The sequence below is a fragment of the Neophocaena asiaeorientalis genome, unplaced genomic scaffold (genome assembly GCF_003031525.2).
Source record: "Neophocaena asiaeorientalis asiaeorientalis breed wild unplaced genomic scaffold, Neophocaena_asiaeorientalis_V1.1 scaffold85, whole genome shotgun sequence".
Taxonomy (NCBI): domain Eukaryota; kingdom Metazoa; phylum Chordata; class Mammalia; order Artiodactyla; family Phocoenidae; genus Neophocaena; species Neophocaena asiaeorientalis.
Genome location: NW_020174301.1, coordinates 11,401,784 through 11,428,231, shown reverse-complemented (window position 1 = coordinate 11,428,231; position 26,448 = coordinate 11,401,784). Strand labels below are relative to the sequence as shown.

The window sequence follows — 26,448 nt, the reverse complement described above, 5'->3', positions numbered from 1 at the left end:
TTGAAGTGTCACTTGTATAAGATGGTTTCATACCATTAATAAATTAGATATAGCAATTCATGAATCTCCCAAATGGTAAAAAGCCTGAGACCATTCACTCCTTTTTCTCTTAAAGCTCTAAGAAACCACTGCTGCTTATCATTGCAAATGTAAAAAAAATAGATTAATTCAGTAAAGTTACTACATGTTGTCGTTCTAAAGAAATTTTCCAAATAGGGAATATTTATTTATTAAGAGTCAAAAACAATCAGTTAAAACCTTTTAAGAAAATGAACTTCCGAATCAGTTTAAAATTGCTTTCCTGAAACTGCACAAGCCTAAAATAACTGCTGTTCCACGTACAGATCAGATGCAGTGCGTGGCTGTTTTCTGTCATGTGGTAACAAGCTGTTCTGGTGCAAGATAAAAAATCGACTTAACTCTGAGAACAGCTTTAATTATATTAACTCTTTATTGTGTTGTGATATAAATATGGAATCACTTGTTTAAATGGAAACGAACATATGCTGTCAGGGCATATGTTTTTAAAGAGTAAGTCATTTAGGGTCAGTAAATAACCTCATTTTAGTAAAAATACACTTCAATTTACACAAATCTCACACAGGACCTCCTTGCCCACACTTCCCATGCGGGCCTGCTGTGTGTGTTTTCTCCACTAGTGTGTAAAGAGGAGAAAGGGAAGGAGAGGCTTCATCAGGGAACAGTTCCTGCCTACTGGCTCACCAGCAGCAGTAGTAAACTCTCCCCCAAGTTTGTTTTCTGCTTCAGGGTCAAAGAGTAAGGAAGGAGGCTCTTTTTTTTCAGGAAGCAGTGAGGTGCTGCACTTCAGGGTTAGGTTCCAGAGTCAAGCAGATGGGGTGGCTCATGGCTCCACAACTTACCAGCCATTTAACCCATAAAAGTTACTCAATCCTTCTAAGTCTCACTTTTCCAGATACTTTATGTAGAACCTTCAGTGCAAGGCCTGGCACACTATAAATAATCAAAACATATTGATTTCATCAGAAAACCAAGAAGAGAAGCCCAGGTTGGCAGCAGGAAGCTACAGCACAGGAGGAAAGTGCCCGGGAACTGGAGGGAAAGAAGCGATGCCTGAGACAAACCCCTCAAGGACCACGCAGGCAGGACCCTCTGGGTGCCACAGCTCTTCCGATCAGTCCCTATCCTATCCCCATATGTCATTTCTAAGCCCTTTGTCTGCCTTGTCCCACTCCTATCTTCAACTCCTACCTACCTAACGCCAGTCCCAGTCACGGCTTAGAGGAGAGACGGAATGCCACTCCTATTCCCTGGGTAGGTGGCAGGAAGTCTCTTAATCTTCCCTGGGGGGTAAAAACATATCCTCAAGGTAAAACTCTACATGCATTTTCCCCTAGAAACACTACTGTAAACAGTGGTTAAAATCTACAGTAAGGGACTTCCCTGGTGGTCCAGTGGTAAAGAATCTGCCTTCCAATGCAGGGGACACAGGTTCGATCCCTGGTCGGGGAACTAAGGTCCCACATGACGCGGGTTAACTAAGTCCAAGCGCCACAACTACTGAACTTGCGCGCCTCAAGCAGAGAGCCTGCATGCCGCAAACTACAGAGCCCACAGGCTCTGGAACCCTCACGCCACAACTAGAGAGAAGCCCGTGCACTGCAAGGAAAGATCCCACATGCCTAAACGAAGATCCGGCATGCTGCAACTAAGACCCGAAGCAGCCAAAAATAAATTTTTTAAAAGTTAAAAAAAAATAATAAAAGTATCATAAATAATTTTTTTTAAAAAACCTACAGTAATATAGACCCTTATTAGGTACACAATGGGTTAAAAAGGCATCTATGGGCTGATTTTAAGGGCCAATAGTTACCATGTACAAGAGAATTCATTCACATTATAACCTGTCTTTTAAACAAACTTTGAGTAACTCTGGGACAAACTGTTGGTAAGCTGAAGACACTCAGTAAGTATCATTACAGACAGTAAAGATCACATCCACACATTAAAATTTTTTCACACAAAAAGTACAAATACTTACTGTAATTTTTATAGCTTTGTTCAACACATTTACCCATTCTACTAGGTCCTGCTGATCATTGGCTTGTAGGAAATATTTCCTCATCCCTGCATTCATAACTGTTGAGAGACAGAACAAACTACAACATATGAAATTTTGCACTTGTTACCTCAAAATTTATGTCTGCAGCAGCTGAAAAACCTTGCAAGCTTCAGTATTGTGACTCTCTCGAATTTGACAAAATGTTAGACCATATATGATACTTCTTTTATCACTCAATAACATAGGTAAAACTCTCATTTTTAATGGCCACGTTTTTCAGTAAATGTAAAAATACCACAATTTATTTAGCCAATCCTCTGTCGATGGACATTTAGGCTATTTCTGATTTTTGAAACTATATAAAATATCCCAATGAAACATATACATATACTTCTCCACACTTGGGATAGCATTAGCATAGGATAAATTTCTTAACATAGGCTTACTGGGTCAAAGAAAATTCACATTTAACATTTTTATAGATATTAGTAAATTGTCTTCTCCAAAGGCTGAATCCATTTACACTCCTACCAATAGTGTATCCAAAGGCCTATCTTGTCTAATAGTCCTCACCAGTACCTCTTGTTTTCAGCCCCAAGGCTCTGTGACATTATTTCCTAGACTTCCTTGCCAGCACGGGCCATGTTCTGCCGATGGGAGCTCCTGGCGGGAGCCTGGAAGGTGGGAGGGAGGTGGCGGAGGGGACTCCCATGCAGAGTCCTGCTCTTGCTGGTCTCCCTCCAGCAGCAGCCAACACACAACGGCCACTGCTCCAGGCTCTTCTGCCGCTCCCTCCCTCCATCAGCCTTGCAGTCCCCTCAGAAAGTCCTAGGTTCTGGTAAGACCATCTCCTCCCTTTCCTCTCTCCAGCCCTGGGGATGGTAGCTGCTTCATGCAGGTTCTAATTTGTGGGTTACTTCAGCATTCCCTTTGTGCTCCTTCAGCCTTTCAACATCTGGTTATCCAATTCCCTGTAACAAATGCCCTGGGTTTGAAATGCCAAGTGTGGTGTGTTTTCCTGACTCTCTGTCAACCTAACTGGTGAAAAATTATACCTTGTTTAAATATGAATTTCTTTGATTACTGAGACAATTAGCTTTATATGTTTATTGGCCACCTGCATCTGTTTTGTGAGCTGTTTATTTTCTTTATCCATATTTCTCCCGAGTTGCTGATTTTTTTTTACTGATTTATAAGCACTTTTGTATTAATCCTTTGTTTTATCTCAAGTACTTTTCCCAGTCTATCATTTGTCTTTTCACTTAGTTCATGGTATCTCTGATCAATCAGAACCAGTCTATCAATCTTCTTCTTTTCCTTTTCCTTTAATGATTCTAGCTTTCACATCATATTAAGAAAGTCTCTCCAACTCAAGATTATAAAAATAAACAGCTTTATTTTTCCAGCACTTATGCATTTTCTTTATGTTTATAATCTTAATACATTTGGAACTTTTTATGCAATTTAATTTACATACACCCCTTTAGTGACTACCGACTTCTATAAAGCAAAGCACACCTGCATATAGTTGCTGACAAACTACTAGTCAATGTTCAAATTAAAGCTTATTAATTATACATCACACGATTTATTTTTAAAAACAAACATTATTCTAGGAGATAAGGCATCTGAATAGCTACAGTGCTGCAATTTTTTTTTGTAAATATACAAATAACTTCCAAAAGTCTCCATCAAAATTTTAAATGGTATACTAACAGTTGAATGTGACTAAGGGAAGCGGGTAATGAAAACCCTCAAGGGAAAAAAGCTTATTTCTCAAATACACAAGATTATGAAATTGAGACTGAGACCAAGACACTAAACAAGAGCTTTCTTATATTGATATGAGAGTCTTATCTTGTGAAGTGCTATAAAACAATTAGTTTGGACCTAAAGAAATTTAACACACTATAAATCTGTTCTTTTATACCTTACTAGAGATTGGAGAAATTATAAATGCCATAAATATAAATTAAGATAAATTAGTAACTCACTAGGCTATTATATATGTCAGTATATAGCTTCTGTTTTTAATTTCTAACAATCAGTAAAGCATCCTTTCATAACCTTTTTCCAGCTCTGGCTAAAGCTGAGCTCTTCTCATAACAGCTGTTTTCCCCCTCAATGTTGTTTTGGGCAGCTACCTAAAACATCTCAAGAGTTTAAAAATCTAAGCTCTTGGTAATACACTACACCTGCTATAAAGTGCTTAATACACATATTTTTGAATAAATAACATTTATATAAGGATCTCTTTGAAGGGAAAGAAGAGAGGCAAATACACCTCTAAAAAGACTCTCAGCACACTTTGCAGTCTCAATAAAAAATCATGTGCTTTAAGCATTATTTAATGGCAGGAAAAGGCACAGCGATATGACAGGGGGGAGAATCAGAGCCTGGAGTTGGCAGACCTGACTAGCTCATGCACTTACTAGCAATACCATCTTATAAAATGTATTTAATCTCTGACTCTTGTTTTCCTCATCTATGAAGTGGAATGCCACCCATCCCTGCCTTGGGGGGTGGAGGTGATCTGTGTAAAGAAACGAGCACAGTGCCTGGGATAGAACAGATATTCTTGTTCACCATCTTCATCACCTTCATCATCATCGTCATCACCATCATCATCACTTGGAGGTTTCCAAGTAAAGAAGTATTGTGGAAAATGTAAAGCAAATTACGAAAAACTTATATTAGCAATGCTGGGGGAACAGTGGACAGGGAAAGGAAGGAAAAAACTTTTAATAATAATAATAATAATAAACTGTATGAAACCTGTAAGTTTCCATGCTTTTAAAGCAAGGGTTTCATTGTGTATAATGAATGCACAGCAGAGGCTTGTGTGCTTACTATCTTTTCACTTAAGTACTCCCTTATTTCATTTCAAGTCTTTACCATCAAAGTGAATGTACCAAATGGATAAAACCTGAAGCATAAACATTAGCTTGACTCCAAACAAAAATCATTTCACAACCTAGGATCAACTGGTTACAGTTCAAATATGGTTATGGATCAAACGGTTATGAGACATTTTATTATATTTCTTTGCCAATTTTCTCCCGTTTTCTCTATCTCTACTCTTTCTCCATCCTTTCCTTCTCTATTAGTCAGACGTTGGCTTTATCTTAATGGAAACTCTAATTTTCTTATTTCTCTCCTACTATCTATCTTTGTTTTATTTTTAGCTTTCTTTGACTTCTTCTTCAGAGTTTTGCATTGTCTCATGTTCTTTTTCCTATGTGACAGTTCTTTCTTCTCAAATGTCATGCAATCCTGGACTGGCCAAGACCAGGATTGCATTTTGGTACCATATTTAAAAACAAGGTAACAAAAAACGGATTGGAAGCTCTCTTGAATATATGTAGGGTTTCTGACTGGTGGGCTTTGCTGTACAGCAAGCTCCTCTGGTAGAAATGCCCAGCTGTCAGTACCTATGGTCTCTTCTCTGGGGTGTTCAGATTCTTGCCCCACCTCCACCTGGCTGCCTGGTGCTCTGGGCCTGGACACAGGAGAGTTGCATTCAGTGTGCAGACTTTTTCATTTAATCCTCCCATTTTCTGTTTCATGCCTCATCCCCCCACTTCTCTGAGACTACTGTCCCCATGCACACAGCCTCACTGATTCTATTTCTGGAGATACTACACATGCCATTCCTCGCTGGGATGGGGGAAGGGTGGCTGCCTGCCGGAGCCAGATGGAGGTAGGGACTAGAGGTTGTTTCTATGTAGACATGCAAACAAAGTCCCTGTGTTGGGTACCTCCTCCCTGTTGCCTCCCCAGACCAGAGCCAACACCTAGTCTATCCAGAGCTGGCGTGGGGACAGGACATGGAAATAGCTACCTTCCACTGGTCTCTTCTACTCTGTCAAGTCATTTATTCCTCCTCCATCCACTTTCCATCTTTATACACTGTGGATTACAGAAATCTGCTAGTTTCAGCAAAGATGGTTTGGATGTTTCTTGTTCTCACTGTTTGGGGGCAATCTGAGAGGAAACAGGGAAGGAAAGTCTTTATGTTGCCATTTTGAATGGAAGCTGTAGTTCCATTTTAGAAGCCAGTGTCTCTCTCTGAAGGCAAACATTTTATGAATCTTTACTCCCTCTAATAGTAAAGGACCAATAAACTGCTGGCAGACCAATAAATAACTGTTAATCTCTGATTTCAACTAAAATCACTCATTCTAAATACCCCAATAACTGAAAAGCAAATCTTTTACTGTATATTGCTAGCCCTTCAAACTGTATGTTTGAGATTTTACATTAAAGACCTGTCAAGAGTATGCACATGATACACTCTAAAATATAAAGTTCTCTATCACTTGACTTGCCCCAGTAGCCTTCCATTCAACAAGGTTCTGAGGCATTTTCCTATTTAGCAACCAAAAATTATAAATTTGTAATAAATACATGACTTTTTATTAGTTTCTTAGTGGCAATAAAAGCATTATAGAGGATTCTCTGAACAGCTATACTACATCTTGCTGATATCACATTTTCTTACTGGATATATATGATTGCCATCAGATGCTATCCCTAACATACTGCCTACAGAAGAAACCTGCTCTTTTCAAGCAAAAGAAAACAAAGAAATTTAACACCAATTCTACCCCAAGAAGTATCTTTTTTACTTTAATGTAAAATAGTCCCTATCGATGTCAGCTGGAAACTCCTAATTTTCATCCCTTTCATCACTAACGTCCACTAACATACGCTCTAACAGCATATCGATCCTCCCAGCTCCAAGTACACCCACTATTTTAACAGATTCTAAAGTTTTCCATTCTTGATCTTCAAGCTCCATCCAGTCCTCAATTACTGTCACCAGAATATTTCCATTTGGACATTTCCCCACCATTCAAACTCCTTACCGAACATTTCACCCTATCTAATCTGCTCTCCTGGATCCCTCATTTCTTTCCTTGAAGCAAACCTACTGGACACCTCTCTCTTCCCTTCAACTCCCACATATCCAGTCACCGAGTCTTTGTGCTTTTCCTTTTGATGTTCTTCATACCTCCTCTTTCCCCCTAATTCAGGATCTATGTTAGGAACAGCAGTTCAAAAGCCACTTAACTAATGTACTTGCATCAAGCTCTCCAATCCATAAGAAAAAAAAAAACTTCCTTCACCTTATATCTACTTTCTAGATGCTCTCTAATTTCTCTTCTCTCGTTTTCCAGAAAATAAAAGAAACAAACAAGAAAAATCACTTGTCGGGCTTCCCTGGTGGCGCAGTGGTTGAGAGTCCGCCTGCCGCTGCAGGGGACACGGGTTCGTGCCCCGGTCCGGGAAGATCCCACATGCCACGGAGCGGCTGGGCCCGTGAGCCATGGCTGCTGAGCCTGCGCGTCGGGAGCCTGTGCTCCGCAGCGGGAGAGGCCACAACAGTGAGAGGCCTGCGTACCGCAAAAAAAAAAAAAAAAATCGCTTGTCAACACATTACACCCTGACTCCTCTCTTTTTACTTTTCAGTCTCTCACCATTCTCTCCAGCTTTACTGAGTGTTCAGTTCTCTGCACACACCTTGTTCTTCTCCCCTACACGCCTCTGTCCTCCCATCTTTTCTCCCCAGTGATAAAGGATGATCAGGTTAGTCTCATCCAGTGTGGCTCCCTTCACTCCCAAGATGTCCAAAAAGGATCTGAAGCTCTTCCTTGAATAGACTGTACATTGCTTTATCTACCGCCTGTGATAAATGCAACGATAACTCCCTGGTACGGTATCTGCCTGTGACACAGCCAGCCCGTGAGATTCTTAAGGGCGGCAATTGCTTCTTACTACTCTCATAGCCCCATGGCAAGCACAGTGCGTACACCAGACATTCATTACATGTTCACTGAGCACTTAATCCAATACCCTCAACTACCCTTGCTCCCAAACCGTAAACTTCTCATTACCCATAAGCTGCAAACTAAATCCTTTCTGTTATTTAAGTATTGAATATCAAATAATATCGGGTACAGCGTTTAAAATTAATCTCGCTGGACGTGATCACTATAAATGTCTAGATAATGATTACACATGGGCTGAGTGGGAGGAGGTTGTGACTGGGATGGGACACAGGAAAGAGGCTTCAGGGGTTGGGGAGCAGTTTTATTTCTTCACCAGATGATAGCTTCAAGGGAATTTGCCTTAGAATAATTCATTACCCTGTAAGATTGTGTTGTGTGGTTTTCTGTGACTGTTTTTTCTTACAGTATGATGAAATGATATTAGTCTAACTTAAAATAACTAACGTATAAAATATGGCTACTCACCAAAACAGAACTCAGCCTTTGGCCTTAGCTTAGTTGCATCGCTAACCTAACAAGAAAGAGAGATGAATCACTCACTTCTTCATGTGCTACTATAACCAACCTTAAACACTACGTGAATTCCACATGTATGATTTCCCAGTAATCATACACATTTAGCACACAGATCTAAAATTAAACTTTAAGGCAACTGTAAAAGAACCGTAAATTAAATTTAGAATACGGGTCCCAACTTGAAGATGTTTAAAACAAATGATACTTCCATGCTCTCTTTGAACAAAATTGTTTTTTCTTCAAAGAAATTGAAAATAAACCATTAAGTTTTATGTCACACATACACATATTTTTGGTTTAATGTAGTTTTCAAAATACCCTCAATGAATACTCCACAGAAACTATGAATTCTTGCCAAATTGCATATTTCTAAATTAGCTGTGAACTGCATGAGGAAATGGTGGTGGGTTAAGGGGGAGATTGTATATTTAATAAAGTCCAAAAATCCAGAAGGCATTAACCTGCAATGAGGAAATCAAAATGGCACTGGATTCCCACTTGTACATTAAAATACTCTAGGATAATGGGCCCCCCCTTTACTAAAAGCAGCACATGGTTCCGTTTAGAAGGTGAAGCAACTAGTTGCACCTGGTTGCTGCTAGCCCTTTAAATAAAGTAGCTCACATGGAAGCCCATTCATGACTGTTGCCATGCTGTTGCCCAGTGTTAGAACTTACAACTGTAGCATCTGTTCTGTACCTTCAGAAGGAATTCTAAGTCTGGGGTTCCTGACTGATCTCAACTACAAATTGAGCACTGAGTCACAATGAAATTTGTTCCAGGAATAAATTCTGAGGAAAAAGTGGCATGTCTAAAGTAGAGTACAAGGTGTACAATTCAAACTTCAGTAAGCTATGGGACAGAGATGAAACCTAACAGAACTACATAGGGAAGGTTATATTTTAAAAAGGAAGCAATGGAGGAGGGGAATGCAGCTGGCCAGTCAGTCTGCCTGCTTTGCTGAGTTAATACCTTAATTTTTAAAAAGACCAGGCAACAAGCAACTGAAAAGATACAGGCACATGGGCAATTTCTACCTCAAATGCCTGTTCCAAGAAAAGAGGCCTTTCCACATCACTTCATTAAGAGTCAAAGGTCCCTGGCAGCATATTTACATTGTAGTATACCTTTACTGTAGGCAATCATTGCCAGAATTATCTACAATTTATTCTACAATGGAATTCTACACTTGCTTCCTAATGATAGTCTCTATAGAATTTAAGCTGTAAGATACCCTGAAGTATTACTAAATGTCTTAAATTAACAGGAACACTTGAGATATACTTCAACAATATTTGTCTTTTGCAAATTTACATAATATGGCTTTAACATAAAATGGTTCCCTTTAAATATGTAATTTTTCTGGTCAATGAGAATGAATAGCTCTATTATGATGCTGATAACAGCTTTTTTTAATCAAAATATCTTTCTTTTAAATAGAGGCACACTTGTAAATTGTTCTTCTGTTGAAGACCTTTGCTAACAAATCTCAGTGTATGCATAATAGTATGTATACGCATATTAATCATACTGAGTTGCTACTTTTCATATCTCATTTAAGTCATCATCAAGCTTATTACTTTATGTAAAACAAAACTAGTTCCTCAGCATCTCTCTATCTCAGTTCCCAAAACACTAAGAAAAGACAATAAGAGGGAAAAAACTACCTAATACCAAATCTAAATTTCTGAAAAGAAAAGAAAAACAGTATTGCAAAAATTCCAGAAAAATCAACAAACAAGAAAACAAGTTAGTAGAGACAAAGTCAAATGAGGGGAAAAAACCCATCTTTTATCATGAAGATGGTTCATATTTTCCTCAAAGTAAAACATAAAGGAACAAACAAAGGTAATGAGATTAAAAATTACAGTTTAAATAAATAAATACAGACTTAGAAAAATCTTCTCCAGATTTCCCAAAGACAGAACCTAATTGTTAACAGACGAATCTCCCCTTCTGGCGTTCACATACCTGATCATAAAAGTTAATGTTAACTTTTCAATTTGCCACATCCTGTAATTTAACTCCATATTCTTCCTAATTTTATCAAAGAACTTCCTAAACATAGTAATCAGGTACTGTTTTCAATGTAATATGAACCAGAACATCATCTTAAATGGCAAAGAGAGGAGATGGCTCCTTTTATTCACACTCTCATTCTAAGGGATTTTAATTCATGCATGAATGTAAGACAATACAGAGAGACTACCTTTGAAATGTAGGTAAGTTTAATGGCTCCAACACGTGATGATCCAGAAGGCAGGTTCTATAAACAGATTATTAATATATAATTATTATCCAACATTACAAATTTATTTCATATAAAATGTTCTACACACACCAAAAAAAGTTAAGAAATCAGATTTTTTTAAATGTCACACTTTACAAATTAACTTTCCAGTTCAAGTATTTACTAAGTCTGAAATCAAGTGGACAACATGGATAACAAAACTGAACTCTAGTCTGCTCCACCACAACGCATTTTATAACTAAAAGGCTATTTTGTTAGCACTGTATCTAAACTTTTCTTTTTCATAAACAAGATCAGATTTTACTCCAGAAAGCAATGGGGGAAAATATTTAGACATAAAACAAACACAAATGTAAGAAATTTCAAAAGAGTATACATGTAACTTTGTTTTATTAAAATTTTTAAATCAAATATATCTCTTGAAAAAGACTGAATTTTCCCTCATTTAAATTATATTAGTATTTATTACACCATAACTAATCTACATTTATACCATTTTTCCAAAAAATTATTGATACTTTTAAAACCATATTCAGGGAATGTATATATTGGCACTTTCATAAAAACTATTTTTATTCTTCCCTTAACAAGTTTAAGATGTAGTTTGTGTCTTAAAAGAGCTAAGGGTAAATTAAGAAGAAGGAGAATCATTTCATGCTGAGGCTATCAGGAAAGACTCAGTGAAAGAATGAAGGGCTTTTAAGCTGTACTTTATTAAAGAAAAATTCTGAAACACAAAAAGCAGGAGACAGAATATTCCAGGCAGAGAAAACAGATGAGCTACAGCAAGCAGATGAGGATGTCCAGAAGCTCTCTACTGAAATGGGAAAAAGGCTGTGTTGGGCCGTAATATAGTCGTATAGGGCTGAAGAAAGAAACAGCAGTTTAGGAACTTGAACTAAGAACCTAATTATACAGGACCTAAATAAGAAACAAACTAGCAAGGAATTTATACTGTTAAGAATTTGAAAACATTAAAGAAGGCTTTGTGAGCAGTTCTGTAATCAAACTGTGTTTTAATTAATAGATCTTATAACAAACTGGATGGATTATATAAAGGGGGAAGATGAAGGTGGGAAAATCAGATAAAAGAATCTGGAAAAAAGTAATAAATATAAACATAAAGACTGACAGATTTCAAAAGTAAAAGTAAAACAATCTTGATTTTGAATGTTTCCTCCACTGTAGATTAAGAATCAACCTTTTGGGACCTTCAAGATGGCAGAGGAGTAAGACATGGAGATCACCTTCCTCCCCACAAATACATCAAAAATACATCTACAGGTGGTACAACTCCTACAGAACGCCAACTGAATGCTAGCAGAAGACCTCAGACTTCCCAAAACGCAAGAAACTCCCCACGTACCTGGGTAGGGTAAAAGAAAAAAGAAAAAACAGAGACAAAAGAATAGGGATGGGACCTGTACCTCTGGGAGGGAGCTGTGAAGGAGGAAAAGTTTCCACACACTAGGAAGCCCCTTCACTGGCAGAGATGGGGGTGGGAGGGGGGGTGGGCAGGGGGGAAGCTTCAGAGCCACGGAGGAGAGCACAGCAACAGGGGTGCAGAGGGCAAAGCGGAAAGATTCCCGCACAGAGAGGATCGGTGCCAACCAGCACTCACCAGCCGGAGAGGCTTGTGTGCTCACCTGCCGGGGCAGGTCAGGGCTGGGAGCTGAGGCTCGGGCTTCGGAGGTCAGATCCCAGAGACAGGACTGGGGTTGGCTGCGTGAACACAGCCTGAAGCGGGCTGCGCCACAGCTAGCTGGGAGGGAGTCCGGGAAAAAGTCTGTACCTGCCTAAGAGGCAAGAGACCATTGTTTCAGGGTGTGTGAGGAGAGGGGAATCCTTCCCTGTCTGCCCACAGAAGGCAGAGCACTGCCTTAATGAGCTCCAGAGACAGGCGCAAGCCACAGCTATCAGCTCAGACCCCAGAGATGGGCGTGAAACACTAATGCTGCTGCTGCAGCCCCAGGAACCCTGTGTGCGAGCACAGGTCACTATCCACACCCGTGCTCAGGAGCCTTTGCAGCCCGCCACTGCCAGGGTCCCACGATCCAGGGACAACTTCCCTGGGAGAACACACAGCACGCCTCAGGCTGTTGCAGTGTCACGCCAGCCTCTGCCGCTGCAGGTTCCTCCCACGTTCCAACTCTAACTACCGTACCCCTCCCACCCCCTAGCTTGAATGAGCCAGAGCTCCCTAATCAGCTGCTGCTTTAACCCCGTCCTGTCTGGGTAGGAACAGAAGGCTGAGGGCAACCTACACGCAGAGGTGAGGACAAAACCAAAGCTGAACCCCAGAAGCTGTGCAAAGAATGAAGAGAAAGGGAAATCTCTCCCAGCAGCCTCAGGAGCAGCGGATTAAATCCCCACAATCAACCTGAGGTACCCTGCATCTGTGGAATACCTGAATAGACAACAAATCAAGCCAAAATTGAGGCGGTGGACTTTAGAAGCAACTGCAGACTTGGGGTTTGCTGTCTACGACTGACATGTTTCTGATCTTTACGTTTATCTTAGTATAGTTTTTAGTGCTTGTTATCATTGGTGGATTTGTTTATTGGTTTGGTTGCTCTCTTTTTTTTATTACTTTTTTATTTTAATAATATTTTTAAATTATTTTATTCATTTATTTACTTACTTTTTTTTCCCTCCCTTTTCTTCTGAGCCATGTGGCTGACAGACTCTTGGTGCTCCGGCCTGGTGTCAGGCCTGAGCCTCTGAGGCGGGAGAGCCAAGTTCAGGACATTGGACCACCAGAGACCTCCCGGCCCTATGTAATATCAATCAGCAAGAGCTCTCTCAGAGATCTCCATCTCAACACTAAAACCCAGCTCCACCCAATGGCCAGAAAGCTCCAGTGTTGGACGCCCCATGCCAAACTAGCAAGACAGGAATACAACCCACCTATTAGCAGAGAGGCTGCCTAAAATGATACTAAGTTCACAGACACCCCAAAACACACCATTGGATGTAGCCCTGCCCACCAGAAAGTCAAGATCCAGCCCCACCCACCAGAACATAGGCACCAGTCCCCTCCACCAGGAAGCCTACACAACCCTGAACCAACCTTACCCACTGGGGGTAGACACTAAAAACAACAGGAACTATGAATAGCCTACGAAATGGAGACCCTAAGCACAGCAAGTTAAGCAAAATGAGAAGACAGAGAAATATGCAGCAGATGAAGGAGCAAGATAAAAACCCACCAGACCTAACAAATGAAGAAGAAATAGGCAGTCTACCTGAAAAAGAATTCAGAGTAATGATAGTGAAGATGATCCAAATTCTTGGAATATACAATCCTACCTCAAGAAAAAAGAAACATCTCAAATAAACTACCTAACCTTACACCTAAAGCAATTAGAGAAAGAAGAACAAAAAAACCCTAAAGGTAGAAGGAAAGAAATCATAAAGATCAGATCAGAAATAAATGAAAAATATGAAGGAAACAATAGCAAGGATCAATGAAACTAAAAGCTGGCTCTTTGAGAAGATAAACAGAATTGAAACCAGTAGCCAGACTCATCAAGAAAAAAAGAGAGAAGACTCAAATCAACAGAATTAGAAAAGAAAAAGGAGAAGTAACAGCTGACGCTGCAGAAATACAAAGAATCATGACAGATTACTACAAACAACTATATGCCCATAAAGCAGACAACCTAGAAGAGATGAACAAATTCTTAGAAAAGCACAACCTTCCGAGACTGAACCAGGAAGAAATAGAAAATATAAACAGACCAGTCACAAGCACTGAAATTGAAACTGTGATTAAAAATCTTCTAACAAACAAAAAGCCCAGGACCAAATGGCTTCACAGGCAAATTCCAGCAAACATTTAGAGAGTCAACACTGTGAAAATGACTCTACTACCCAAAGCAATCTACAGATTCAATGCAATCCCTATCAAACTACCAATGACATTTTTCACAGAACTAAACAAAAAAATCACACAATTTGTATGGAAACACAAAAGACCCCGAATAGCCAAAGCAATCTTGAGAAAGAAAAATGGAGCTGGAGGAATCAGGCTCCCTGACTTCAGACTATACTACAAAGCTACAGTAATCAAGACAGTATGGTACTGGCACAAAAACAGAAATATAGATCAATGGAACAGGATAGAAAGGCCAGAGATAAACCCACGCACATATGGTCACCTTATCTTTGATAAAGGAGGCAAGAGTATACAATGGAGAAAAGACAGCCTCTTCAATAAGTGGTGCTGGGAAAACTAGACAGCTACATGTAAAAGAATGAAATTAGAACACTCCCTAACACCATACACAAAAATAAACTCAAAATGGATTAAAGACCTAAATTTAAGGCCAGACACTATAAAACTCTTAGAGGGTAACATAGGCAGAACACTCTATGACATAAACCACAGCAAGATCCTTTTTGACCCAGCTCCTAGAGAAATGGAAATAAAAACAAAAATAAACAAATGGGACCTAATGAAACTTAAAAGCTTTTGCACAGCAAAGGAAACCATAAACAAGACGAAAAGACAATCCTCAGAATGGGAGAATATATTTGCAAATGAAGCAAATGACAAAGGATTAATCTCCGAAATATACAAGCAGCACATGCAGCTCAATATCAAAAAAATCAAACAACCCAATCTAAAAATGGGCAGAAGACCTAAATAGACATTTCTACAAAGAAGATATGCAGATTGCCAACAAACACATGAAAGGATGCTCAACATCACTAATCATTAGAGAAATGCAAATCAAAACTACAATGAGGTATCACCTCACACCGGCAGAATGGCCATTATCAAAAAATCTACAAACAATAAGTGCAGGAGAAGGTGTGGAGAAAAGGGAACCCTCCTCTGGAGCCCATGCACCACAGCTAGAGAGAAGCCCAGATGCGGCAACAAAAGATCCCACATGCCGCATCTAAGACCCCGATGCAGCCACATAAATAAATAAATATTTTAAAAAAAAATCTGTGGGCTTGTTTTCAGGAATGATTAGGAGGTACCTTTCTCAAATCTCTATAAGCTTAGCAGAAACAGTTAATTCTATGGAAGCCTAGACATTTAAAAGACTTAAGATTCACAAACATGAACTGATTATTGTTTATAGGGACAGGTCTTTTCAAAACCTGTAGTTTCTATGTAAACTACAACTCTATTATGTTCTGCTTTAAACTACAGACTATGTACAAGCTTCCAAATTTAAATCTCCATAAATATGTATATAAAATAAAATTATAATTTTTAATATATACCTTTAAATGGTTGTGTTTTTATATAAAATGTTTTATGTTTAAAGGTTTTTAAAAAAATTTTGGATAAGAAAATGAAATGTTAAAATATCTTCAAGATCTCCTAACCACTACCAATGTGATTTTTTTTCAAACACTGCTATCCTTCTATTCAAAATCATTATTTTTCTTTTAAGTCCTCCATAAGTTTATTATTTGAACTAGCTGAATACAGCTCTAACCCCGTGTGTGAGGAAGAGAAATGAGCAACTATGTCATCACTGCATGACATAAAGGGTCACAGATTAAATAGTGGCACATTAAAAGTGGCACTTATATTTCTATAAGTAGCTGGGAGATAAAGTGATATTCAAAATACCTAGTTTCTAAGAACTGGTACGATTACTGCCAAGTTCAACCAGAAAAAAATGTGGGTTTCAAAATTTGTTACTTGACAATGAACAAGAAATAATAAACCAATCTGACATTTAAGATAAAAAGGGAAAGAAACCGTTTGTTCTCATGAATTCCTGTATTCATTTTGCCAAAATACTCTCTCAAGTTTTCTCAAATTCACTTCCTAATAAAGCTACTGAGTTATTTAATTCTCCACCACTTCTCATTCCCTCAATAAAACACAGAAAGCGCCGGGACTTCCCTAGTGGCGCAATAGGTAAGAATCTACCTGCCAATGCAGGAGACACGGGTTTGAGTCCTGGTCCGGGAAGATCCCACGTGTCGTGGAGCAACTAAGCCTGTGTGCCACAACTACTGAGCCTGTGCTCTAGAGCCCACAAGCCACAACTACTGAGCCCACGTGCTACAACTACTGAAGTCCGAGTGCCTAGAGGCCATGCTCCACAGCAAGAGAAGCCACCATGATGAGAAGCCCACTCACCACAACAAAGAGTAGCCTCTGCTCACAGCAACTAGAGAAAGCCTGCGTGCAGCAGCAAAGACCCAACACAGCCATAAATAAATAAATAAATTTATTTTTTAAAAAACAACACAGAAAGCCCCAAATTGATCCCTAGCAATACACTACAATGGATTTTTAAACCAATGGTTAGTGGTAAAGAAAGCAGTGATCAGAGGAAGAACGGCTCCCTAAGGACAGGTGAGCCAAACTAACTTCTTTCATCATCAGGGTTACTATGATCAGTAAAGCAGTGAGTGTTACAGCACTTAACATAGCAACCAGACTGAATCATATGAAATTGCCATTTTTTAGTAGATCAAAATGGTGGTATATTGGCAATTTCCTGTGGTTCAACCACAATAATCTTATCAAGACATTTTACTAAAGTTTTCATGAAGAGATGTGCCTTAATACATTTTAAAGTGACACAAAGCTGGTATTGATGGCTAATACACTGGATGGTAGAATGCAGATTGTAAAAGATTCTTATCAGTTGGAATGAAGAGATAAAATTATTAAGAACTGAATAAAAAGACAGATTTAAAATTCTATACTACATTCAAAAACACTAATGGGCTAATTACACCACAGAAATCTGGCTTTAAAAGAGTTCATGCGAAAAAGATCTAGCTGAGTCCAAACTTTAACATATACCTTCCCTGCTATAGCCAAAGTGAACTATTTTCCAAATACACTACAGGGTTTCTTACTTTAATTTCTTGCCCATGCTATTCTTTGAGCACCAGAATACCCACTTCTCCACCTCTTGGCCAAAATCATACCCATTCTCCTAGATCAATTTCAAATGTTACCACCTCCGTCAAGACTTTCACTCCCTCTGCTAGCTATAATCACACCTTCCCTCTGAAATCCAAGCTTATGGTTCCCTCAGTGTAATAAACATATTCTATTTTGTACTTTTCTCCTTTTAGCTCTGTTTAAGTGGGAAGTACCGACAAAAGGAGAAATTCTAAGAAGACTCTATTATATATAAAGACAGAAAAGCAATCAAGGAGTTGTAAATAAAATTCAGGAGAAACTATATACGAGTCAGCCAGATCTTATGAAGACAAATGACGGAGAGCTCACAGGCAGGACTGAGCAGTGGTCTGCATGGGGGAGGAAAACCGAAACTGGAATCTAATAAACTGTAATCAGAGGGAGTCAAGGGGGGCTAAGTTACTTCCCACCTTGGGAAAAGGCGTTTGGGAAGGGATTGTGCCACAGATAAAGGGATGGGTAGTAAAAGGGAGGAACTGGACTTATGTTTTTAAAAAAAGGAAAAAGAAGGTAAACATGAACTTTTGATTTCTGCTGACTTGTTCCTTCTCCCAGTGACTCTGGTCAAGTAAATAAAGGTATTAATCATGCAGTTGCATAGACAGGTTACTATCACCCAAGAAAGTTGGTCACACCCAGAGATAAGGGAGTAAAACAGGGTGTCAATAAACTCAATAAGGATAAGGAGAGAGAAAAGACAGTTCCAAGCAAAGAAAGTCTCATACAAAGTCAGCACTCAAATAATATAAACTGAATTAAAATACAAATTCTCTTCCAAAATTTGAAAGGCTGCATGTGGATAAAGGACTAAATTTATAGAGAATCAGAGGGCAAACGTAGATCAATAAGTAGAAGATCCAAGGAACTAGCTTCTGGTGCCCAAAAATAATAATTAAAAAGTGTCTCGAATATAATAAACACTTTTGTTTGGTTTTTTTTAGTAATATATAGTTCAAACAACAGTTAAAGTGAAGATCAGGGATAGATGGGTTTCTTGCATTAAGGAGGAGGTTGAATTAATACTAAGGACTAAGGTCCCTAACAACTCAAACTCTTTTTTGTTTTTTGACGTTTATAATTTCTTTTAATTATCAGTAGAAGTGCGAGTTGTCAGTATATCTGGTGTAGGAAATGATAAATGTATAAACTCCAAATCCAAGATATATGACACTGTATTTTCTAAAATAATGGTTGATAATCAACTTCTTGTATTGTGTGACCTTGGGTATATTTTAAACCAGATCGCTGGAGGCTGCCCTGATCACCACCTTATTACCTTTTGTATAACAGAAGGAAAAAAAAACCTGTCACAGGACTTCCCTGGCGGTCCAGTGGTTAAGACTCTGCGCTTCCAATGCAGGGGGCGCGGGTTTGATCCCTGCTCCAGGAACTGGGATTCCCCATGCCGCGTGGCGCGGCCAAAAAATGGAAAAAAGAAAAAACCTGTCAGAAGTCAAGCTCCAATTTATCATCTCTCCTTGGTCTGTCCCCATTACAGGACAGGATGAGGGGATGTTTGCTTCCTGACTGGACTTGCTTTTCACAAAGTCCTGCTGGGGGTTACTCAGTACCCTGTGGCCTTCAAGGGTATTGCCAATTGATTACTTTTTCAACTGTCTAGTATTTATCCTAGTTCTTTTTTTCCTTTTTAAATTTTTTTACTGAAATATAGTTGATTTACAATTTTGTGTTAATTTCTGCTGCATATATATATGCCATATACACACATATACATACTCTTTTTTATATTCTTTTCCATTATGATTTATCTCAGGATATTGAATATAGTTCCTTACATTTCAAATTCTATATGAACAAATATAAATGCATGAGCACATATTTATTTTGTCTAACCTAAAATCAGTACTGGGGAGGAAAGAATACCAGACCAGTTGTTCGGGGATCTGGGTCCTGCTCTGTGACACAGAATGGAACCTCCTACCAGTCCCTGCTCTTCCCCAACTTTTCATTCCTCACCTGCACAAGTCATCCACTAGACCGAATCAGCTTAGAGGTTTGCTAGGGACTCATCTCTTGATTTGCACATGCTTCCTTGCAACATACTTCTCAATTTGAATAAAGAGTTTCACAGGCAGAGAAAATTTAAAACTACTCAACAGATGATCTCTAATCCAAGGCCACTCACAGATCTTAAAACTGGGATTCTAATTTTTAATATATGACATTTACCTCCAATAATTTGCAAAACAACAATAAAATCAAATTCACGAGCGGCCAACACTCAAGTCTGACGCTACAAGATGAAAGGACTATAAATGTGCAAGAGTATCAACTCGTTTAAGTAGTTTATTTACCAAAAGATAGTAGTCTCCATCTTAGAGACAGTATCTTAAATTTAAACGATTCAAAAATTTTCTACCAGAGTTAAGAGTTGCCCCTCCCAAGGAAGGGAAAACATAAATACATGCATAAATTTTTATCAAATAAACTGAGTTTCATCTTCTGAAATTTATTTAACACAGTAGGAGTTGAGGGTACAGGGCAAGGAGAATACAGTCAGTAGAAATAAATCTAAACATATTTTGTTTAGGAAGACAAATCCTAACACCTGCATAGTATATCAAATACTTTCATAATTAAAACTCTTGTCTGCTTTTGAAGAGGTAACCCTTTGGATTTTACAAACCTGTGGATTATCCATGTACCATACAAAACTATCTTCTCTGGTATCCAGTATGAAGTACCTCCGAAGAAATTTCCCACTGTTTTCATTTTCCTCAATGTCTAGAAAACCACAAATGCGATTCTGACGATCCACATAAGGCATTTCTGTGCTTGAACATTACACTGTAAAATAAAAACATTAACAGTAAGTACTTGTCAGTGGACTTCAAGCATTAAATGTGCTATGGTATGGTTTATTCAACAAAGAGCCTACTTTCCAACATTATGTGGGGGCTGGTTAATGTGAATACATAAAGCATGGGCAAAAATCACTTGAAATTAAGCTTATTGTGAGTGGTTACTAAATGCAACTATACAGAACTGATGCGGACAAGGGACAGCTATTCATGTCAGCTGAATAATTTACTTAACTTTTCACTATGAGTCGGCATCGTCATCCCCATTTCATAGGTAAGAAATATAACACTGAGAAGGGGAAGTGCCTTTCCAAGATTAGTGAACTAGCAGGTAATGAATCAAAACATGAACCCAGATTCTTGGACTCCAGAGCTTGTATCTTAACGTTTACATCATCCTGTCACTCTAAAATCCTTGGTATTATTAAAACCAAAATGAATCAAAATAAAGTAAGCTAACATCATGAAAAGAGAGATAAGCAGGTATTATGTGCCCCCCGAATGGAAGACACAAACATCACCAATAAAGAACATATAACAACAAAAAAAGGTTTATCTCAATCTGATCAAGTTTCTAGATTTCCCTAAGTCCAGCTTCCAGTTCACAGGAAACAAAGAACACAGAAGAACATATTAAACTTCACCACAGGTATTCAATCAGCAAAAGTGGACCGTGGGAAACATCAGGACCAAAAGCCCAGTTTCTTCAGCAAATAAACTACTACAGGGGGAAAAAAAAAAAGAAGAGAGAGAGAAAGAGAAGTCACAGATTAAAAGAGACTTCAGAGGCATATCATATTCTGATTCTGAAGTACTGAAATTAAATTTTTTAAATTTAAAGTTAAAAACCATGGCTGGGATAAAAAGCGGTGTTTCCATCCATTTTTCTCTAAAAACTGTAGATATGTGATTCCCTCCTGATGTGATGCAAATCTGCAGACTATTCCTACTCCAAAGGTACTTCTACAGCCAGCGCCATCATCTTTCGGCAGGTTGAATTATTTATGTAACTATTTTTTCGTTTAACTCACAGTGAAAATTCAATTAGAATACACCCTGATATACTGTTTATCTAAATCACTATTCTGTATACAGCCAGAGAAATGGTGAAACACGCCAAAAAGTTTTCTTTAATTATTTATTTATTTATTTTTGGCTGCATTGGTTCTTCATTGCTGCACATGAGCTTTCTCTAGTTGCGGCGTGCAGGGGACGCTCTTCGTTGCGGTGTGCAGGCTTCTCACTGTGGTGGCTTCTCATCGCGGAGCACGGCTCTACGTGCGTGGGCTTCAGTAGTTGTGGCATGCGGGCTCAGTAGTTGTGGCTTGCGGGCTCTAGAGCACAGGCTCAGTAGTTGTGGTGCACGGGCTTAGCTGCTCCGTGGAATGTGGGATCTTCCCACACCAGGGATCGAACCCATGTCCCCTGCATTCGCTGTTGGATTCTTAACCACTGCGCCACCAAAAAAGTTTGAAACAAAAGTATAAATTAAGTTTGTATGTGTGTATTATTACAGATCTGGCACTTGGAGACAATTTTTTAATGAACTTACCCAAAGTTCTAAAAAATTTCTAAAATGTAATCAAAGCTTGGAAAATTAATACACTATACTAACACATACTGCAGGTAAAAACTGTCAACTTGTGTGGTACGCCATGAGGAAAGACACAGGCCAAAGGAACAGAATTGAGAGCACAGAGACAAACCCATACATCTATGGCTAACTGATTTTCAACGATGGTGCCAACATCATGCAATAGGGAAAGAACAGCCTCTTTAACAAACAGTGCTGGGACACCTGGAGAGCCACGTGCTGAAGAATTAAACTGGACCGCTATCTTACACCATATACAAAAAATAACTCAAAATGAATTAATCTAAAAATAAGAGCTAGAACTATAAAACTTCAAGAAAACATAGAGGAAAATCTTCATGGCCTTGGAGTTGGCAGTGAATTCTTAGATGTGACACTGAAAGCACAAACAACAAAAGAAAAAATAAGACAAATTGGACTTCATAAAAATTAAAAACTTTTTTGCATCAAAGGACATCAAGAAAATGAAACTACAACCTACAGAATGGAAGGAAGTATTTGCAAATAAGGGTCTACTATCCAGAATATACAAATAACTCGTACAACTCAACAACGAAAAAACAAACCCAATTAAAAAATGGACAAAGGACTTGAGAAGACATTTCTCTCAAAGAAGATAAAACAAATGGCCAACCAGAACACAAAAAGTTGCCCAATATTATTTGTCATTAGGGAAATGTAAACCAAAACCACACTGAGATACCACTTCACACCCACCTGGATGGATATAATTAAGAGAGGAAAATAATAAAGAGTATAGGCAAGGATGTATAGAAATTGGAACCCACCTACATTGCTGGTGGGAATGTAAAATGGTACAACAGCTGTGTAAAACAGTTTGGTAGTTCTTCAAAAGTTAAACATAGAATTACCATATGACTCAGCATTTCCACTCCTAGGTATATATCCAAAAGAATTGAAAACAGGTACTCAAACACTTATACGTGAACATTCATAGCAGCACTATTCACAATAGCCCAAAACTGTAAACAACCCATATGTCCATCAACAGGTAAATGTACATACATACAATGGAATACTACCCAGATACAGAAAGGAATGAACTACTGATACAATACATCCAATCAAAATTCCAAGATATTTTATAAAAACTGACAAGGTGGTTCTATTATATATATTTAAATGCAAATAACCTAGAAAAGCTAAATCTATTTCCCAAAGAACAGACTGACATTACTTGATTTCAAGACTTACAACAGAGTTACAGCAATAAAGATAGTGTAGGACTGGTGAAAAGATATAATAAATCAATGGAACAGAACAGCATCCAGAAACAGACCCATACATATACTGTTAATTGATTTTCAACAAAGATGTCAAAGCAATTCCAAATACAGTCTTTCAACAAATGGTGCTGGAACAATTAACTATGCATGTGGAAAAAAATTAACTTGAAATGGATCGGAAACCTAATGTACAATTAAGCTTCTCGAAAAAAAAAATACACACACACACACACACACACACACACAGATATATTTTTAAAAGACATTTATATATACATATAAATAAAGTCTTCACGATCTTAGGGGTAGACAAAGATTTCTTAGATAAGACACAAAGAGCCTAAACCATATAATGGTTGATATAATGGACTTAATCAAAATTAAAAACTGCTCTTTGAAAGACACCAATAAATCAAAAGATGAGCCACAGAACAGGAGAAAATATTCAGTACACATATATCTATCAAGTAACTGATATCCAAAAATAGGCAAGGAATTATTACAACTCAATAAGACAAACAACCAAGTAAGAAAATAGGCAAAAAAATTTGAACAGACAAGTCAACAAAGAAGATATACATAGTTTTTTTTAAATAATAAAAAAGAAAAAGGAAGACATACAAATAATAAATAAGCACATAAAGATGCTCATCATTAGTAAGATGATACAAATAAAAACTGTGAGATACCACTACATACCTACTAGAATGGCTAAAACAAAAACAAACAAATAAAACCCTGACAATACCAAATGCTGGCAAGGATGTGAAACAAATGACGAGTCTCTCATGTTGCTGGTGGGAATGCGAAATGGCGCCGTAGCTTGGGAAGACAGTTTGGCAGTTTCTTAGAAAGTTAAACGTACCCTTAACGATATGACCCAGCAATGCCACTCCTAGGTATTTATCCAAGTGAATTGAAAGCTTATGTTTATACAAAACCTACATGCAAACGTTTAAAACGACATTATTCATAATTGGCAAAAAGCAGAAACAAACCAAATGTCCTTTAACTGGTAAATGAAGAAACTGTGGTACATCCAATACAATGGAATACTACTTAGCAAGCTAAAGGAACAAAGTATTGATACACACAATATGGGTATTTTGTTAAGTGAAAAAAGCCAGACCAAAAGGCTATAGGGACAGAGAACAGATCAGTGAGAGGGACTGACTTCAAAGGGTAATTTACGGAGTGATGGAACTGTTCTGTATCTTGATTGTAATAGGATACACAACTATGTATTTATCAAAAGTTGGCTCAAATACTACATACAGTGAGCAGTATTGCATACAAATTAAAAAAAAAAAACTACAGTGATAAAAACCAGATCAGAGTTGCTAGGGCTTGCGACAGAAGAACAAGAGAGAACAACAAAAGAGAGAAAGAACAAGAGAGAAATTTTTTTGGCAACATAGCTGTTGCACATCCTGATTGTGGTAGAGTTTATACAATTACATGCATCCATCAAAACTCATAGAACTATACACTAAAAGAGGTAAAATTTATTGTATGTAAAATTATACCTCAATAATGCCGAATTTCTTTTAAAAAAGATGCCATATATACTCACCAGACTGGCTAAAATTAAAACAGATTGACAACACCAAATGTTATTAAAGGTGTGGTGCATCCAGAATTTATGTACTGTTGATGGGAATGTAAGATGGTACAATCACTATGGGAAAAGTTCTGACAATAAAACCAAACATACACCTACCCTATGACCCAGCCATTCTATTCCTAAGTATTTACTCAAGAGAAATGAAAACATATATTCATGCAAAGACTAATTCACACCATTAGTAGTAGCAGCTTTATTCATAATAGCTACAAACTAGAAACAACCCAAATGTCCATCAAAAGGTGAAAAGATAAATAAAATGTAGTATGTTTATACAATGGAAAAGCAGTCTTCAATATAAAGGGACTCCTACTGCATGCAACAATATGGTCAAAACTCATCAAATTGTAAACTTTAAATGGATACAGTTTATTGTATGTAATTTAAACTCCAAAAAGTTTTAAAAATCCAGCATAATAAAAAATTCATTAAATAAATTTGACTACAAATAACTTTTTAAAAAATATTTTGCATGGCAAATCCTGATCAGCAAGTCAAAACCAGTAGAAAATATCTGCAGCTTATATTACAAAGGGCTAATCTCCCTAACATTTAAAGAGTCTGCAAAAAATGTCAAGGGAAATATATCAAAACTTCAGTAGAAAAGTGGGCAAAAGACATGAACAGACTTTCCACAGAAAAAGACATAAAAATGACCCTCAAACATATTAAGAGATGCTCAATCACTCATGATAAGAAAATCCCAAAATGACACACGATACTGTAGGCATTGCTACTGACACCACAAACAAAAAAAGGCAACCAGACTTCATGTGCCTCCTTGTGGAATTTATACCATCTATAAAACACTTATGAAAAAAAAAGTACAAATACCTGAATCTAGATCTAACTACCAATTTATAGGAAATAGAGAAGACAGAGAAAGAATACGTTAACCTATATCACAGAGATTCAAATAGCAAAATTCAAACTATAATTAGTTTCTCAGGACAAACAACATGGCTTCTTCAGAAATAAATTCCAAGGGAGTAGGGGGAAAGGAACTGGAGGAAGAACTTATAAGTTAAAAGACCTAAAAAGACATAATCACAACATGTGGGCCTTATTTAAATCTTGTTAACAACAACACTGAGTTATCTAAGGAAACTGGAAATTTGAATACTGCCTCATGATATTAAGGAAACATGTATTTTTTTCAGTGTGGTGATGGTATTGTGGTTATGTTACTAAGAAAATGAATTCGCATCATTTAGAGATATTTATTCATACAGAGACAAAACATTATCTGAATACTCTGGAAGGAGGGCTGGATGAAGGAGCGATGGCCTGGGTGGGCAGTTGTCCGGGCTAGATGATGGGTACTGTAGTTACGCAATCCTGTCTACTTCTGTGGAAGTTCACAATTCTTCATTACAAAAACAAAGGTTAATAAGAACTCTTTTTCATAAGAAAAGTTCAAAAAAAGTCTATAGTACACAGAGATACCATTTCTCATCTATGAGACTGGCAAAAATTCAGAAATCTGACAACCTACAATACTAGTAAGGCTGTAAGAAAACAGTAACTCTCTTATATTGCTGGTGGGAATGCAGAATGGTATGACCCTACTGAGATGAATCTGGCACTATTTAACATGTGCATTTACCCTATGACCAGCAATCCTACTTGCTACGGTAATTCTGCA

General features: G+C 37.9%; 1 protein-coding gene across 5 annotated transcripts in view; it reads right to left on the bottom strand.

Annotated features, from left to right (window-relative positions):
• Positions 1 to 20,321, bottom strand: part of PLEKHA1 (pleckstrin homology domain containing A1) — a 42,389-nt gene extending 22,068 nt beyond the window's left edge. For 4 of the 5 annotated variants that reach the window (XM_024755968.1, XM_024755969.1, XM_024755967.1 and 1 more), the window contains exons 1-4: positions 20,164 to 20,321; positions 10,559 to 10,615; positions 8,299 to 8,344; positions 2,021 to 2,118 (exon numbers count right to left, since the gene is read on the bottom strand). In XM_024755968.1, coding sequence (XP_024611736.1) covers positions 2,021 to 2,118; positions 8,299 to 8,344; positions 10,559 to 10,615; positions 20,164 to 20,304 — 342 coding nt within the window. In that variant the 5' untranslated portion in view covers positions 20,305 to 20,321. The remainder of the gene's footprint in view (positions 1 to 2,020; positions 2,119 to 8,298; positions 8,345 to 10,558; positions 10,616 to 20,163) is intronic. The other variant, XM_024755972.1, reaches the window with a different exon arrangement.
• Between the last annotated feature and the right edge of the window lie 6,127 nt (positions 20,322 to 26,448).